Source organism: Canis lupus, chromosome 1 (genome assembly GCF_011100685.1).
Source record: "Canis lupus familiaris isolate Mischka breed German Shepherd chromosome 1, alternate assembly UU_Cfam_GSD_1.0, whole genome shotgun sequence".
Classification (NCBI taxonomy): domain Eukaryota; kingdom Metazoa; phylum Chordata; class Mammalia; order Carnivora; family Canidae; genus Canis; species Canis lupus.
The window spans coordinates 88,614,795-88,631,330 of record NC_049222.1 but is presented as its reverse complement, the minus strand read 5'-3'; the positions used below and the strand labels follow the sequence as shown (position 1 = coordinate 88,631,330).

Genomic DNA, 16,536 nt, shown 5'->3' with positions numbered 1-16,536 from the left:
GGTCTTGGGTAGCATTTATCTCCTGAGATGCCTATCACAAGGGTCTGCAGAGGAACACTTTGCTTTCTGAGCTAAATTCTTTTATTTTCCTCTCATGTTATGTACAAAATTTCTGGTCAAACCACAACTCCAAATTCTCTCTCCATTTGCAAATAAGTCTACAAATCCTTTAAGTTAAGAAAATATGAATTCTTCAGACTCCAAGTGTAAGTCCAATAAGCACCATAACCGACCAACGGAAGAAAAATCAGATATGATTTTGAAACCCAAGCTTCAGGTGCTTGCTGGGAGATAGAGCTGCACAAACAGCCCCGGCCACGCGGGACCCCCGGTGAGAGGGGCCGCTCACCTGCATCCGTCCCCTAGGTCAACTGAACAGTGTCGGCAGAGGAGAGAACAAGGGGTAAGACAGGGATCCCCATGGGGGAGAGAGGAAGCAGGAGGAATTCAAACAGGGGGAGGACACCCTTCTTTCCATCTTTGTTCAGATGAGAGCACCAGGGCGGAAATTACTAATCAGTCTGGGCTGAGGATACTGCTAAACGGATTTCCAAGTAAATCCATAAAGCTTTTTCTGCTTTCCTTCCTTCCTGGACAGACACTGTGAAATCTGTAGCTTCCTTCCTCTCTGCGTCTTTATAGAGGTGGCCTAGAATAACTCATTCCTGAAAGGCCAGCCTCTCTTAGGAGAAAGCCTGGCATCACCTCCCTCAGAGAGAGGTTGTCTTCCAGGTAAGTGCAAGCACCACATGCTCCCAGGAGACCATCCCGACTGATGGGGGGTGGTGGTGTGTGTAAATGCCCCAGGCCCCCTGGGGCCCTCTTCAGGAGGTGAAATGTCAGTGCACATCCGGACACAGTAACACTTTAGGGGGTGCGGAAATACACGGTGGATCTGGACACAGTCTCCACCTAGAATTTGAATATGCGCCAGGCTGGGTGTAAAGTCAAGCAAGCTGACGGGCATTTAAATGGATGTAAAAGGAACAGGAGGCAGGAAATACTTAATGACAGGCAGCAGTTCCTTCAGATGCACAGAAGCACATTGCAAAATGATACTTATAAATGAAACGCAACCGTTTAACTTTACCACTCCATAATGAATTCCTCGCACTACCATAATTTGCTGTAAAAATAAATATATGTTTTCCAGATGCCTACTCTGCTCTAGGCAGGTCTAAAATGGATTTATAATCAGACAGCCTCATCTTGCTGGTTCTGATCAACAAAAGCATCTAATGTTTTGTTGTTGTTGTTGTTCAGATCAACTGTGGAACTTCCAGAGACCAATCCTTTGATGCTTCAAAGTGAACCTTCTGGTTTCTTATCAGGGAAGCTGGACTTGAAGATGAGAAAACTGTGCTCTCAGACCTCACCGTGGAACTCGGAAGCTGTCATTCCCAGCATGCTTGGTCCTGGGTGCCCAGCATGCTTGACACTGGGTGCCACAGCCTACTCTGTGCTGCTTCACGTTCCGGGGATGCACCTGCTCCCTCCTTCGAGGTCACGTGGTGCCATAAACATGCCCAAGGGCAGTGGGAAGACAAACTATCTATGTGCAAGTAAAGGGCTACCACTCAGGAGGTCCATAAACAAAGTGCCTCGAATGAAATCCAAACCTGAACGTGTTTGAAACTCTGACGAACGGAAGCAGAGAGAACTCCTCTTCCAGCCATGCAGTGTTCTGTCTTGGGGATCTTCAGTGCTCCTGTGGGGGCGGACTACTGCTTTGTTCTGGGGGATTCACCTCAATGGACTCTGGCAGTGCCTCTTGACAGGGGCAGAGGGAAGCTCTAGCATTCTGTGGGAGTTAAATCTGCATCCTGTGCCTCATCCTGGACATTACAGGGTGCCAAGCATCCCTGGCCCTGGTTCACTAATGCCATTAAAAATACCCCCAGATACCATGGCACCCCAAAGTGCCCCCGCTTGTTCCTAAAGCCCCTTCCTGAGGGGGTTCCTGTCTATCAGAAAACCACTGAGTGAGGCATGCCAGGTCCTTGCACTCCTGCTGACCCCGGGGAAGTGAGCAGCACCATGAGCCTGCGTCCAGAGGTGAAGCTGCTTTGTGGTGTTGCTGTCTTGGCATCCAAGTGGCCTGCAGCTGACGCTGGCCCCTCATGAGAGTGCAAGCCCTGGACAACAGCCTGCAGAGTCACAGGCAAATTTAAGGTCTCGATATAAATTCCCAACAGCCCGTGCAACAAATAATCTTTGTCCAGTGCCTTCCCCTTGGGTGCCCCCCTTAGATAAGACCCCCATGAAGCTTACCAAAACTTGCTCTTTTTGGTATGAATCGGCCATTTCAAACCCAGGAACCCCAAAGTATTCTACTCTCAGACCCAAATAAAGGCATCGCCCCATGTCCTGCTGCCTGCATTTGCTTGGCCTTGACCCCCACCCTATGGCCCCCGCCCCCAAGGCGTGCTGGCTCCTTCCTTGAGAACCTGTGAGTAATAAACTTCCCTCTTTCAATTTCTCTCGTGCTCTTTTGCTCAACCATCTGGCACCCCAGGGCTCTGTTGAACAAATATTAACTTAACAAAATCATAACATGCTATGTTTGGTAACTGTGGGACAGAAGGAGTCAAATTTATGTCCCTAAAGACTTTGTTTTCAAAAGTTATTTGCCTGAAAAGCACCTTCTTCTCACCTACAGATCTGCGTGTTGTTTTGAACGCAGCACCTAGGACACCCTAAATTCAGGAAGATGCTGGGGAGATCCAGAGGTTTTCATGCCACCTCTTTACAATAAGGGGAGATAGTCAGAAGGAATTAGGTCAACATTGGATGGGCAGCTTGACGAGAACCTGATATTCCATCAGTAACCTTAGAGAGTCTGAAAGACCCAGAAGGTACTCAGGTCAGTTTGATACACTGCCATGGAATCATCCTGCTGGGTGCCACGGGTCTCTGTGGGTAGGGGTGGGACTTCCTGCGAGAGAAGTGCATCTTCCCACTGGCGATCTAATGGACATAGGCTAATTCTGGGAGAAGACATGACCACCACAGCAGTGGGCCTTGTGGCAGCAGGGCCTGTGAGGCACAGAGGGGGTTCGTGTGACCTGAATGAAGTGGTAGAGTGGATCCTAGATACACAGAAGACACGGGCAGGCCCCTGTCAGCAATCATGCCATTGGTCTGGCCTGTCACTGTCGTGATAGTAGCCACCCTAGATGCAGTGGTGAACTGCTCTCTAGTTTATACCTCCTAAGTCCTGATATGCCAGCAAGAGTCACCGCATCAAATACTGCAGTGTGGGCTTGCTGTGCTACGACGGCTAAGGGAAGAACAAGTTCTGAGCTCAGGAGAGAAGTGCCTCTTCCAAGCTGGGAGAGGGGGTAAGAGCAGCCAGCAACTGGTGACCCTCAAAGCCATGGATGGAAGTTTGATGCAGAAGCAATGGCCGGAGACCCGGGGACCTGCGCCAGCACTGGACAGCATGGACTTGGTCATTACGGTTAGGCCATCTTGCTTAAATCTCCAGTGGGTGAATAACATAGGGGAGTCAGCTGGGGCAGGAGGCCAGAAACTCCACCTCTGTGCATCCTCACTCCCTGTTCCCATCAGCCCTGGGGTGCCCCACACTACTGGGCACCTTCCACCTCACACCTGTTCTTCCTGCCCAGTTGCACCCTGCACATTCACTGGCTTGATCCGTCTCTCCCTGGTGCTGTGCAGCTCGAGGGTAAGGCTCTCACCTTATAACTGGCTATTTTCTTTTCATCCCAAGACCCTGAACAGCCTTGCACGTGTATGTGCTCCAGAAATACTTTTTCCCAGATTAAGGACCCTAAGTGACCATCTTGAACTTGTGCCTCTTCCTCCTTCCACACTGCCATACAACACCAGGGAGTACCTGGGGAATAAGTGCACGTAAGACGATATGGAAAAGGAATGGGTCCTTGAGAAGGAATGCGATTATGACCAGCTGAAGCTGGATACATCCACATCTGGTGAGTCTTGACCTGTTCCACCTGTTGCTTGAAATATCTGGTTCTGGGTTTCAGTGGTGCTGCTATGCCTGGGGCTCGGGTGGACTGGCCTTGTGGCCCTAGTAGGGCTACCCAGTGCTTCTGGGTGCTGGTGGCACTTGAATGGCAGGTGATGTGTCCCTGTAGCCCTGTGTCTGTCCCTGATTCCAGGTGGTACTGGCATCGTGGTGGATATTCTAGAGCTCTGCATTTCACTAGGGTCAAACCATTTCTGGCTGGCTCAAACTAATTGTGAATGGTTTACACCAGGCAAAAGTAGTTCTTCTCGGATCAAACAGGCTTGTTCCTTTTAAATCTTGATAAAACAGATTCCAAACAGTTACAACCGGCTCAGACCAGTTTAAGGTGCATTAGCCTTATACTGACTCATTCTGGTTAGATTTGATCCAATAGTTCCTTGTGCCTGGAACAAACCAGTTTGATCTAGCTTGTGCAGGATCAACTAGTTCAAAAGTACGAGACTGAGATGGCATCATGCGGTACCTAGAATGTTCACGTCACTCATCACCATATCCGTGGAAATACAGGGGTAAAGCTCTCCCACTAGAGATGTGATGCTCAGAATGACATCCTTCCTCATCATATCAGCTTTCCAAAGTTTATGTTCACATGTGCTATTTCTTAAGACTGGCTATTAAGAATACCCCAAATATGCAGTTTGATACATAAGGACTCTGCACACTTTTTTTCTGTTTGGAACTGTTGACAGGTGCATCATGCCAGTCCCACACTCCCCTAAACTTGGCACTAGATGCATGAGGTGTGGGGAGACCACTGTGAATGGCTCAGGCCCCGGCATCCATCCCTTGCACCCCCTCACCTTGATCCTGCTCACGGCTTCCTGGGCCTGCATCATGCGCACGTTTTTGGAGGGAGTTTTGTCTGACAGCAGCTGGGTGGAGCCAAGGTAATTGGCAGCAAAAATGATCCCATCGATCAAGTCCTCGGGGTCACAGGGTCCGGGAACTGTAACACACAGAGCCACAGCGGTGAGTGAAGCCACCCTGGGGTGTGTGCCTAACACGGCCCTGACGCGCTGCGCCCTCCCCGCTGTTCGGCACCAGCATAGGTGGCCCGGTGCCCGAGACCCTGCCAGGCTCAGGCTTCTCTCCTTCTGTGTCTGCCTCACTCACCCCTTGCTTTCAAAGGGAAGAAACATTTTCTTCTTAATTCACTTCACCCAGGCCACTGACTGTGAGAAATGATATGTTTATTTAAATATGAAACATAAAATGAGTGACAAAGGATGTTGTTTCTCCTGTTAGACTGTGAGCTCTTTGGGGCAAAGTCCACGTCATGTTCGTCTCGGGCGCTCGTGTCTAATCAGTGTCTGTTGCCTGGTGGGTATCAAATTAATGTGTGGCCAGACAAATGGCTAGGTGACCAGGGAGGCTGCTTTATCAGGAATCCTCATTGTATAACATTTCTTTCACCTGCCACCATCCACATTTTATCCGTAATTCGGGAAAACAAACTATAATTCAGAAAAATGGGTATTTGCTTCAGAATGTCCAGATTCCCGTAACGACCTTTGACCCCAATTCTGTGTAGCAGATGACATTACACCAAAGCCGGAGTCTCTGGCTGCCAACCTCGCTGACTTACAGGCTCTTGTGTCCCCTGGCTGGCATCCACATACAGATCAATTCCAAGGAAAGTCTGAATTTTCTGTTCTCACTGACCGGCCTTTGAAATCAAACCTTAGCTTTAAAATATTTAAGGTGGGGGCAGTGGATTCTAACCATAATCATCTGTAAACCCTACCTGAAATTAAAACATGTCTGGGATTAATATATAACTTCATAACAAAGGCACTAAGAAAGGCTTCTCATTCTGCAATGAAAACATATGTATTTTCTTTGGCTCAAATGCCGTATTTTGGGAGATTAAAATATACGTTTTAACCTACTGTTCAAACCTCAGGCTCTTAAATTAGATAGCTGGAAATGGAAACAATTTGCTTTTTCCTTTTGGAAAGCTAATCTAGAATGATTTTTATTTTTATCCACCAACATCGGGCTCATCTTAAGCTTAACCAGCTGCTTCCCGTGATAAGCTTCTTATCAGGGTACCATCTTAAAATAATCTGATCATTTCTCTAAAGCCAAGGGGGTGGTCGAAACAAAGAAATTAACAGTGTTTTAGGAAAGTTCTTCACAAAGCATCTGTGTAGTAAATAAATAAGGAAACTTCTTATTTGCCTTATTCTAGATCTTTCTGAGAAGGGCTTCTGGACAATGAGGGGTACACAGCCAATCTGCCTCCACTATGGGTCAGTAATTCACCTTCTCAACAGTCACACGCTTCCTGCCTGGAACTTTCCTAGATGTGAGAAGGATTCAGGGTATTTCCAATATACAGTTTTAGTTGTAGGGCAAGGAAGCGCTACTCCAACTAACATGGACAAGTTTGTACCCGCATTATACTTTGTAAAAAATAAAGATTATCAGTTTCCTATCATAAACGCCTGTGATGGGTTTACAGTGTTACTTAAACATAATTGCTTTTGCCCAACCAGGCACTGAGGAAAAAGATCTCATCTGGGTAGTAACTTTTAAAAACCTTCCATTTTTTTTTTTGTAAAAATAATGAATATTAAAAGAAAAATAAGAATGAACTATATACTTCTCTACAGGACTTCCAATATCATATATTCATTTCTGAGCTAGCTCTATTCCTTGAAAAGGGTCTCTCTTCAACCATAATAAGTGTGGATATGCAGATAGGTTTAAAATAAATCCAAATAATATTTAAAGGACTATATAAATGTCAACCAGGGATCCCTGGGTGGCGCAGCGGTTTGGCGCCTGCCTTTGGCCCAGGGCGCGATCCTGGAGACCCGGGATCGAGTTCCACGTCAGGCTCCCGGTGCATAGAGCCTGCTTCTCCCTCTGCCTGTGTCTCTGCGTCATTCTCTCTCTCTCTCTGTGACTATCACAAATAAATAAAAATTAAAAAAAAAATGTCAACCAATCAAGAGACAGAAATATTGGACCCAAATAAATTATACATTTGAGATGCAATCTTACACCATTTATCCTCCAGGGAAATTGATTATCATCAAACGTCACTGCTGCTAGATCATATCTGGAGGAAAAAATCCTAAATTCATAATTTGATTTTAGTGTATTTTTGAAAAGTTCTAAGTCAAAAAACTACAGGTTTCATTTTGGCCTTTTAGAACGTGTTTCTCCTTTTAGTGAGGCCTCTGTGTTGCTCTGTGGGTGAACAAGCACACATGTGACATCGTCACACATGAATGCTGGGCCTGGTGGAAAGATTATGAAGAATGGAGTTTCCAAACTCCCGAAAACTCTGCCAGGAGTACTTGTGGAATTTTGGAACCTTGCAAAAATGGCACAAATAATTTACAGTTCACTCAAGAAAGAAGCCTGAGTTAACTGAATGAAACCTATGAGCTTGGCATGAACTTCAGGACTGTGGTGTCAGGAAGGTCTATGGATCCATTCTTAGGTGGTAGGGACACACCAACTGTTCATTCACAGGACCTAAGGGCCAGACAGAGCCTCAAAGTGGTGTCTGGGTATTCTCGTGTTCCCAGAAAATCCTCTTTCAAGGGAATGACAGTCTAACCTACCTGAAAAAGTATCTACCATCCACCCTGGTAGAGGATCACTGGCACCTCTAGCTAAAGAGTGCCTTTGTGTGGGTGAAAAATAGTCACTCCATTTGTGTGGCCTGATCTCAAGTTAGGGTGTCTCACTTGTGCCAAGTTCTGGCCCTGCTAGACCTCCTGACTGGGTACCCTTGAACAGTGAAAAACCTGCACAACTGTATGTGGCTGCCTTGCACAGGATACCATTTACCAGAGAGCTGTGGAATCAAACTGCCAGCTCACAGTTTGGCTCTGAAACTTGCCAACTGTGTCATCTCAGGAAAGTTACTCGTCTTGCCTTGAGGAAGAATGCCTCAGTTCTCTCCTGTGTAACATGGGGGTAGTAAGCCCATTTCACAAGGCAGATGTGAGGATTCAGTTAGTTATTAAATGGAAAGTGTGTATCTGGCACAGAGTAAAAGCTTGATAAATGTTATTATGCTTAACTCATCTAAGCAAGAGATGGGAATTACTGGGAAAGTCTCTCCCTGCCCCCAAATTAAGAGGACCAAAACATCTTCCTTAAAGTTCATTCCCACTTGAATGGTCCTTTGTGGGTGTAAGAGGTGTCATGGACTGGAGATAAGGAGTCTGGGTTCAGATATAATATGACCGTCTTTAAGCTGGGAATAGCCCTCAGCCTCCTTGCATGCTCAGGTCCTCATGGGCAGCATCAGCAAAGGTGGCAGGAGGATCTTTGACAGGTTCACAGCTATTGCTCTTTTAGTCTAAGATTCTAAGACTGTCAAGACTGTGATTGAGTGACTATGTGGCCTTTCTTCCCCACTAGGGTCGTAGAGCCCCAGGGCTTCAAATACCCCAAATGCTAGGAGATTCATGCATGACTCAATACTCAATTACTTCCTTTTCAGCTCTTACCTTCAACGTAGGTGGGGAATGAAGCCAAGCTTTTTCTTGACTGTAATCAAGACAGAGAGGTTTCAAAAAGGGCAAAGCGTGATAAAAAATGCATTAACACAACTTTATCCATGAAACACGAAAAGTAAATAGATCATCAGTAACAGATATGAACCAGGTGTCAACCATTTCTGGATACAGGAAGAAAAGTGTGAATAAACATACACATTTCTTAATAAAGGTTACCCAAAGCCCAGAACATTTATTCATATTTTAGATAATCTGAAAACCTTACATTCCACCACCAGAGAGATGTCCATCAGCTTAAAAAATATCCCACAAACAAAATCCATAATCAATACAAAGCAATAATACAAAGGGCTCAATTTGTATTCTTAAGAATCTGGGTTTCTGAGTGAAACACTGCTGGATTAGTAAAAGCATCAACAATGTGATTATATGTTGAAATCAAGAATTCCCTTGGAGAATTTTATTTCCCTCGAGGTCTTTGCTTTGTGCTATAAAAATGTTTGCCAGAGATTTCTTCTCCTCCGTTCACTCACCTCTTACTGGTTTAAAAACTCCCTTATGTAAGTAATTGTTAATGTGCTATCTTAAAATAACAAAGAATACAATAAACAAAGGAGTGAACTGAAAACCGTGGAATTTCTTGTACTAAGTAACACCTCATGGCAAGGGTCAGTCTTCCAACAGCACTGTTGGAAGTGGGCATGATCGGCTAGAGACCTTCTAGAACATGACTGGATGGTGGTTTAAATGCTAGCTCTTAGGGGAACAATACTTACCATTTGGTTCCTTCCATAAGTGAATGGCCTAGACATAACTCTGAGAGGTGTCAGAGTAGGGAATTCATTCCTACTTTAGCCAGTCATAGAATTTGTAGTGGGTATGTCCGGAGCAAGGTGGTGTGAACACTGCAGGAGGGTGGAGAGCTAATGCCAAAGACAAGAGTCCTTCAAATGAGCAAAAAGGAAGGGTCTGCGTGGCCAAGGGTTATCCTCAGAAAGCTTACAGATTTTCATTGCTAAGAATCTAGTAGGTTATGTTATCATTTAAGTATACATCTTTTAGGAAAAGGGTATCTAATACAGCACAGCTACTCAATAGGTTGACCTGGGTTGATGGTAAACTCTGGGGCACCTGGCGGCTGGGAGAATTAGGGCCTAAGAGAGGGTTGGAACATCACAGGAACAGTTCCATCTCGCGATATTTTGTACAATGCTCTTCACTTGGAAGATGGGATAGCAAAGGGAGAACCAATCACTTAATCCTTGCGTAATATTCTAAAAATAGTGTTAACCATTATATATATATATATATATATATATATATATATATATATATATATATAAAACTGGAAGCAAAGACACCCCCATTTAAGAATATAATTCAATTTAGGACAATGACAAGAATTCAACACTAATCACACAATATACCATGCTAGGCAACTGTCCGTAAAGCTGCCAGAATGTGCTCGCTGGTATGCAATGGTTTCTTACACCAAGGATGGCGGGTTTCTTATTTCAGAATGGATTACCTTTAAGGAAATGAAAGACACAAGTCCACTGGGAATGAAAGGTCATTGGCTGCTAATGCGTTTATGGAAAAATGCACAATAACTCAAGGCTAAGTTGCATGCCCGGGAGGAAACAGAACTCTAACTTCCATAGGTGCTTTACATTCGTCTTATTTTCCAAGACGGAAGACAGGCCCAGGTGAGTGCTGATGGCCAGGTCTGCCTAATTCTGGTTAAACACCAAACCAAACAAAATCCGTAACTTCATGGTGTGTGAATGGAAGCTAAGTTTCTTCATCAAGATCGGAGGCTTTAAAATGATGATTCCTCAACCACCGATCTTCCTTTTGCATCAAAGGGCCTGGGGAAGTTAAGGTTGTACTGTGTTTCATCAAGATGGGTCAGCCTCCAGGTACACCCAAGAAGCCAGTTCAGATTTTCTTGGGCTATTAGGATACTTTTCTGAATGCTGGTCTCAAAGACAGTCCCCAGATTTTAGCAGAAGCTACAAAATATTACTTTAGTCTATAGTTCTAAAAGCTGCTGTTTTTATTTAGAGCCACAACGGAGGGCATTTGGTACATTTACTTATTCTCTATTGATAAGCTCATGACTGGCTTTCTTTAGTCTCTGGGGTAGTAAGTTTTTTTTAAAAAAGAGTTTGAGAAATGAAAGAATCTCTAATTATTGCACACAAAGAGGATTTTCATCATTATTTCTAAGGATATGCAGAAACATGTGCCAAGTCCGGTAGGAACTGAGAAACCAACAAATTTGCCTTGCTTATTATGTCTGATGAATAATCAAATGCTGAATATTCAGATGTCTGATTAGCCCTTTGTTTTTTTCACATGTGGACAGAGATGAACATCAGTTGATTCTCAACATTCAAGAATTAATAAAGCCACAGTCAAGAAGATGGATGAAAGGCCAAAATCTTTGAGATTTTCTAGGAGGTCACACTAAAGCATGTGCAAGCGTGGAGGTCTGACAATTGGAATAAAGACAAGTTAGCTTGTCTATACAGGGTGTGGCCTGCAGGCACTTTATATCCCGAGGGGAACAGATCCTAGTATGAAAAGCCTGTTTCACTCAGGAGCTCTGGTTTCAAATCCTGGCCTTCCCACTTATGGGCCGTGGACCTTATGTAAGTTACTGAACCTCTCTGCTTCCTCAACAAAAAAGGAACACAGTGATTCCTATCTTACAGAGAAGTATTTAAAGGATTAAATGAGATACTACCTGTGATTTGCTTGGACCACTGCCTAAACACTGTAAATGCTCAAGAAATGGTAACCCTCACTGCTGTTATTATCACTGTGGCCTTGATTCTGCTCTTTTTGGTTCTCACCGATCCCTGTGCTCTGGATAAAGTATGAGGCAAAGCTGTGGGATCTGGGGTCAGCCGAGACAGCGACCTTGTTACTCCTGTTCCCATGACCTAGGGTCTGAGGACAAGACCAGAGGAGGACAAAGTATCTGTCAAATTTAAATTCCAATGTTGGTGTCACTTCAGGGAAGGACTCTGTACGTTTGTTTGGTTTAATATAAACAGATTATTAAAAAATATACTTCCCCCTGCATGAATACTCAATGGCAAATGTACATGTATTCAATGATACTTTAAGGGTATGTTTTAATGAAGACTCTCCCTTCAGAAGTCATCTGCCACTTAGGGTAAAATGCAGATTGCTTTCTTCTGCTGCATTTGATGCAATACTATTACCAAAAGAAATGAGACAATCGTTGTTGGTACAAAGTTTACCTCTTTCACGCACACCCTCAGCATTTATTAGGCAGCTTTATATTTAGACGTAGCTGAACCCACATGTAGACTATGGCACATGCCACAATATGCCTGACACTGGTTCATAAATACGTGGTGGGTGGCATTCGGCTGGGTGTAAAAGGACAACAGTGTGGGAGAAGGCAATGGCTCCCCTGTGGGAAGAACACCTGTCCTCTTACAGCCCCAGAAACCTCAGCAGGAGCAAGCAGCGTTTTCTCACTTAAGTGTTCTCTGCTGGGGTTCAGTCTGGCCTCCATTAGTAGAGTGACCATATGACTTATTGTCCAAGAGGGACACTTCAGGGCTGCACTGTTTAGTAGTCCTTAGCCGTACATGACTATTTATTAAAATGGAGTAAAATGCAAAATTCAGTTCCTTAAGCCCACTAGCCACATTTCCAGATTGTGAGGCACGTGTGGCTGGTGACCACCATATAGGACAGCACAGAAGCAGAACATTTTCATCACTGCAGCTAAGTTCTCTGGGACAGCACTGCTCTAGAAGGGATGTTCTCTAAGTGTACTGTTTGCACAACAGGAGTGAACTGGAACCACCCCCAGTAAACCAGGACAAGTGGTTGCCCTGGTGTCATGAAAGATATTTCACTTGGGCCTGAAATGAATGGATATTTAAGACACCAGCCCGTTTCCCAAAACACACGGCAACTTCATGTCAGAGGCTTGTAATGCCATGAGAAAGGATGTTGCCACACAGAGTTGTTAATATTCAATTTCCAGCACTGTCAGAATTTTCTGGAAAGACTGGAAATGCTCTTGTCATCTCCCCTGTCCAATACAACAGCCACTAGTAACATGTGGCTACTGAGCACCTGGACTGTGGCTCGTGTGAATTTCCATTATACGTATTAATCAAAGTAGACACCTGTGGCCAGTGGCCGTCAGACGGAACAGCGTGGCTTCAGTCATTGAACTCCATGCTCGAGAGGAAAAATTAGAATTTCTCTCCCCAGGTGGTGGTGGTGGTGGGGAGTATGGGGGATTTGAGTGGGAAGTGGAAGAAAGCTGCACGCCAGGAGAACAAAAAAAACAACATAAGCAGGTGGCTTCTGAAACAAAACGGCACCCTACCTCTTTATTTGAGGAGGCCTCCGCGGGGTCGCTGGGGTGGAGGGGTGTGCTTGAAGACTCTGCACCCAGGGGGGAGGAGCTGCCAGGAGACGGAGACTGGAACACAGCAAGGGAAGGACACAGTGAGTGTCTGAGGGCTCGTGAACAGGTGGCAGGGGTGGGAGCAGGAATGAGGCAGGGTGGAGGGGTAGGGGCAGGGGCAGGGGTAGGGCAGGCGCGAGAGGAGAAAGCCCAATACAACTGACAAAACACTTCTATGGTAAGAAAACTTCCTTGCAAGAGGAGCCACCAACAGCACAGGAAAGTCCTGGGTTTTTCAAGTTTTCTTTTAAATTCCCACCATGTTTTCAAAGGAATCCTTGGAAGCTCAGCTGTTCTTTTCCTCCTTAGGCCAAGAGTTTAAATATAGCAAAAGCTGAGTATCAAACTTAAAGCCCTGAATGAATAAAGTGAAGGGGATCACACAGGTGTGTGGTTTGAAAATTTTTTCTCATTGACAAAGACTCTGGGTACTAACTGTCTTATAAAATCACCTGCCTGAGATGACCTGAATGGGAACGTAAAAATGGAAACAGGTATTTTCAGAGAGGTAGCTGGGATTGATGACCAGAAACCACACCATCTGTATTTCTCTAGTCTAGATTTCAAGTATTTTTCCTGATTTAATCCACAGGCCACTGAAACTTCAGAGATATTCTAACATCCAAACAATCTGACCGTGGCTGCTCTTGAAACAGTTCAAAAGTCCCTTATTCAATGATATGTTTGAAGATAAGGGTGAGAGGAACACCCATCGGGTGTGTTCCCGCCTCCGGAGGTGGCCCAGGCAGGCCTGGCTGCAAGAGAGCAGGAAGCCCCAGAGCAAGCCCGACATGGCACGCGGGCCCTGTAAATACCCGCTGCTGAGTGGCCAAAGCAAGCGAGCAGGCAGAGGATGGGTGGGACTCAGCGGGACGCAGGAAACCCTACCAAGTTGCTACCCAAACATTTCTGGATGCTCCTGAAATCCTGAAGATGAAGGGCATCTTTAGGCGAGCCACAGGGATGCTTAAGCACTCTGTAGGGATGGTCCCGAAAGCAAGAGTGCACGGTGAAGTCTGATGGAAGGCCCCAAACCACCTGCAGTAAGGATCTGTTCTCTGAGCAAGTGTGGTGACATGAGGGGAGCTCCGTCCTGGGCAAAGGAAGAGTAACACTGGTGATTGATGAATCTGTTTTTCTTTCTTTTTTTTTTTTAATAGAATTTATTTATTTATTCATGAGAGACACACAGAGAGAGGCAGAGACACAGGCAGAGGGAGAAGCAGGCTCCTCGCAGGGACCCTGACATAAGACTCAATCTTAGGGGGATCCCTGGGTGGCGCAGCAGGTTTGGCGCCTGCCTTTGGTCCAGGGCGCGATCCGGGAGACCCTGGATCAAATCCCACGTCGGGCTCCCAGTGCATGGAGCCTGTTTCTCCCTCTGCCTGTGTCTCTGCCTCTCTCTCTCTCTGTGACTATCATAAATAAATAAAAATTAAAAAAAGAAAAAATAAATAAAGATTAAAAAGAAAAAAGACTCAATCCTAGGACCCCCGGGATCACGACTCGAGCCGAAGGCAGATGCTCAACCGCTGAGCTACCCAGGTGCCCCTGAATCTGTTTCTGAGGCCTTGCAGGTGGTCCCCGTGGGGAGGCTGAGGTAGAAACTTCAGCAGAGCACCTCTGCATGGAAAGGTAGGATGTTCCATGAAGTTAGTCGTGCTGAGTGGGGGTGGGGGCACATTGAATATACAATGGGGCTTCAGTGAGCAGTATGTGAAATCATAAAACAATAATTCTTTTCAGAAAGTCCGAATTACACACAGGAAACAAAGTGCCAAATGGATTGAACGATGAGGTGGTGACATGCAGTTTTACTCACTTTAGATGTTGTACGGTCCCAACCTAATCCTGTTGGGCCTGGAATTGTTTTCCATGAACCCACAGATCTGATCCTGGGCAGGGAGGTGAGGACCAATGAGCTTCTTAATCATTCACATGCAGAAATTGGCCCCTCCACAGAAAAGCCAAGATGATGGGTGCAGGGGTAAGAGCAGATATAAAGGACTCCTGCCTCAAGCCCCACAGCCCCTGGATGCAACAAAACAGCCCTGCATGCCTTTATTTTTTTTAAAAGATTTTATTTTATTTAAGACCTTATTTATTCATGAGAGACACAGACATAGGTAGAGGGAGAAGCAGGCTCCCTGTGGGGAACCCAATGCAAGACTCAATGCCAGAATCCCAGGATCATGACCTGAGCCGAAGGCAGATGCTCAACCCTGAGCCACTCAGGTGCTCCCCAACCCCTTATGCCTTAAAAAAAAAAAATCACACACAGAATTTTTTATTTGGCACTCAAGAGAGCTGGGGGGTACTGGCTGAGTTAGCTTTGTTTGGACTACTCAAAATTAATTTAATGAAGTCCCATGAGATTTCAGTGCCTTTGAATTTTCCTAGTTTTTCAAATTTGAAGAGCTTCCTCAGATATTTTACATCTATCTTTCTCCAAGTAATTTTCTGTGTCAAAAAGATTTTAAAGGTCTGGTCCCAGGGAAGCTAGGACAGCTGTTTTTTTCTTTAATTGTTTGACTTGAGGGCCATGTAAGAAAAAGAAAAGAAAAGAAAAAAAAAACCTTCAAAAGTGTTCCAAAGTTCCTATTTCCTTATCTGACCATTTTCTGTTGCAAATCTTCTAAAAATTGATTCTCTCCAACACTGCAAACATCAGCTCATCTCTCCAGGTGATGTGAGAAGGCAGGTTATCCAGCCAGCAGGCCGTGATGTGGAAGAGGTAGGTCAGACCCCACAGTGAGGCTAAGTGAGCAGTGCTGGGTGCCAGCCAGGGAGCCTGGAGAAGAGAGACGCACATTGCCTTCATCGGGGCCACGTGCCCTCAATGCTCTCTCTGCTTTAGCATTCTGCATGCGCATGAAGCTCATTCACTTTTCCTTCTATTTGCATGTACAGCTGATGACCTCCATCTAGAGAGTTCTCCCGCATTCTTTCTCACCTTCAGTGCTAACTTCGAAAACAGTGCAACTTGCTGAAGCTTTCTCAGACTCTATTCGCAGTACTGTTCTACCCTGATGGCTTGTATTAGGTTTTGTAATGATCTGTTTACGTGTGTATCTCCCCTCCCCCTGGAACTCTTGGACAGGATCTCAACTTAATCAGCTTGGGATCCAAGTGCCTGGCAGTGGATCTTGCCAACAGTAGGCGCCCAGTAAATCTTTGCTGAATAAATGGTATCAGTGTCGTCTCTGGCTTTACCGTGTTTCCCAGCCTGTGAAAGGCAGATCAACCACTGATCTCTTTCGTTAGTGTCTCGTGGTCAGTGGTAAGCCCTTTTCTGATCGCACACTCTATGTGTGCAATGTTCAATCTACATTTTGAATCAGAGAACAGGGTCTTTGCCTGTAAAGATCTAACCTGAGCTCCAGCAAAGCTCTTTGGAAGCTGACAGCTGTCTCCATGTGAGAGGGGACCCTGTCTGGTGGAGGCCTACCACTCCCGACAACGTCGAGGTGGACAAACCTCTTCAGAGCAGACACCAGTCGCCTAAACAAAGTTCTTAGTATCGAATCCTCTCCAATGTCTGCTTTAATGGCCCTTTGTCCCTCTTCTCCAGC

The 16,536-nt window shown here is 45.4% G+C and overlaps 1 protein-coding gene across 4 annotated transcripts in view; it reads right to left on the bottom strand.

Moving 5' to 3' along the window:
* The window catches only part of APBA1 (amyloid beta precursor protein binding family A member 1), a 197,023-nt gene that overhangs the window by 26,485 nt on the left and 154,002 nt on the right, over positions 1 to 16,536 (bottom strand). For all 4 annotated transcript variants that reach the window (XM_038527133.1, XM_038527131.1, XM_038527132.1 and 1 more), the window contains exons 3-5: positions 12,884 to 12,979; positions 8,491 to 8,530; positions 4,816 to 4,961 (exon numbers count right to left, since the gene is read on the bottom strand). In XM_038527133.1, the coding sequence (XP_038383061.1) occupies positions 4,816 to 4,961; positions 8,491 to 8,530; positions 12,884 to 12,979 (282 nt within the window). The remainder of the gene's footprint in view (positions 1 to 4,815; positions 4,962 to 8,490; positions 8,531 to 12,883; positions 12,980 to 16,536) is intronic.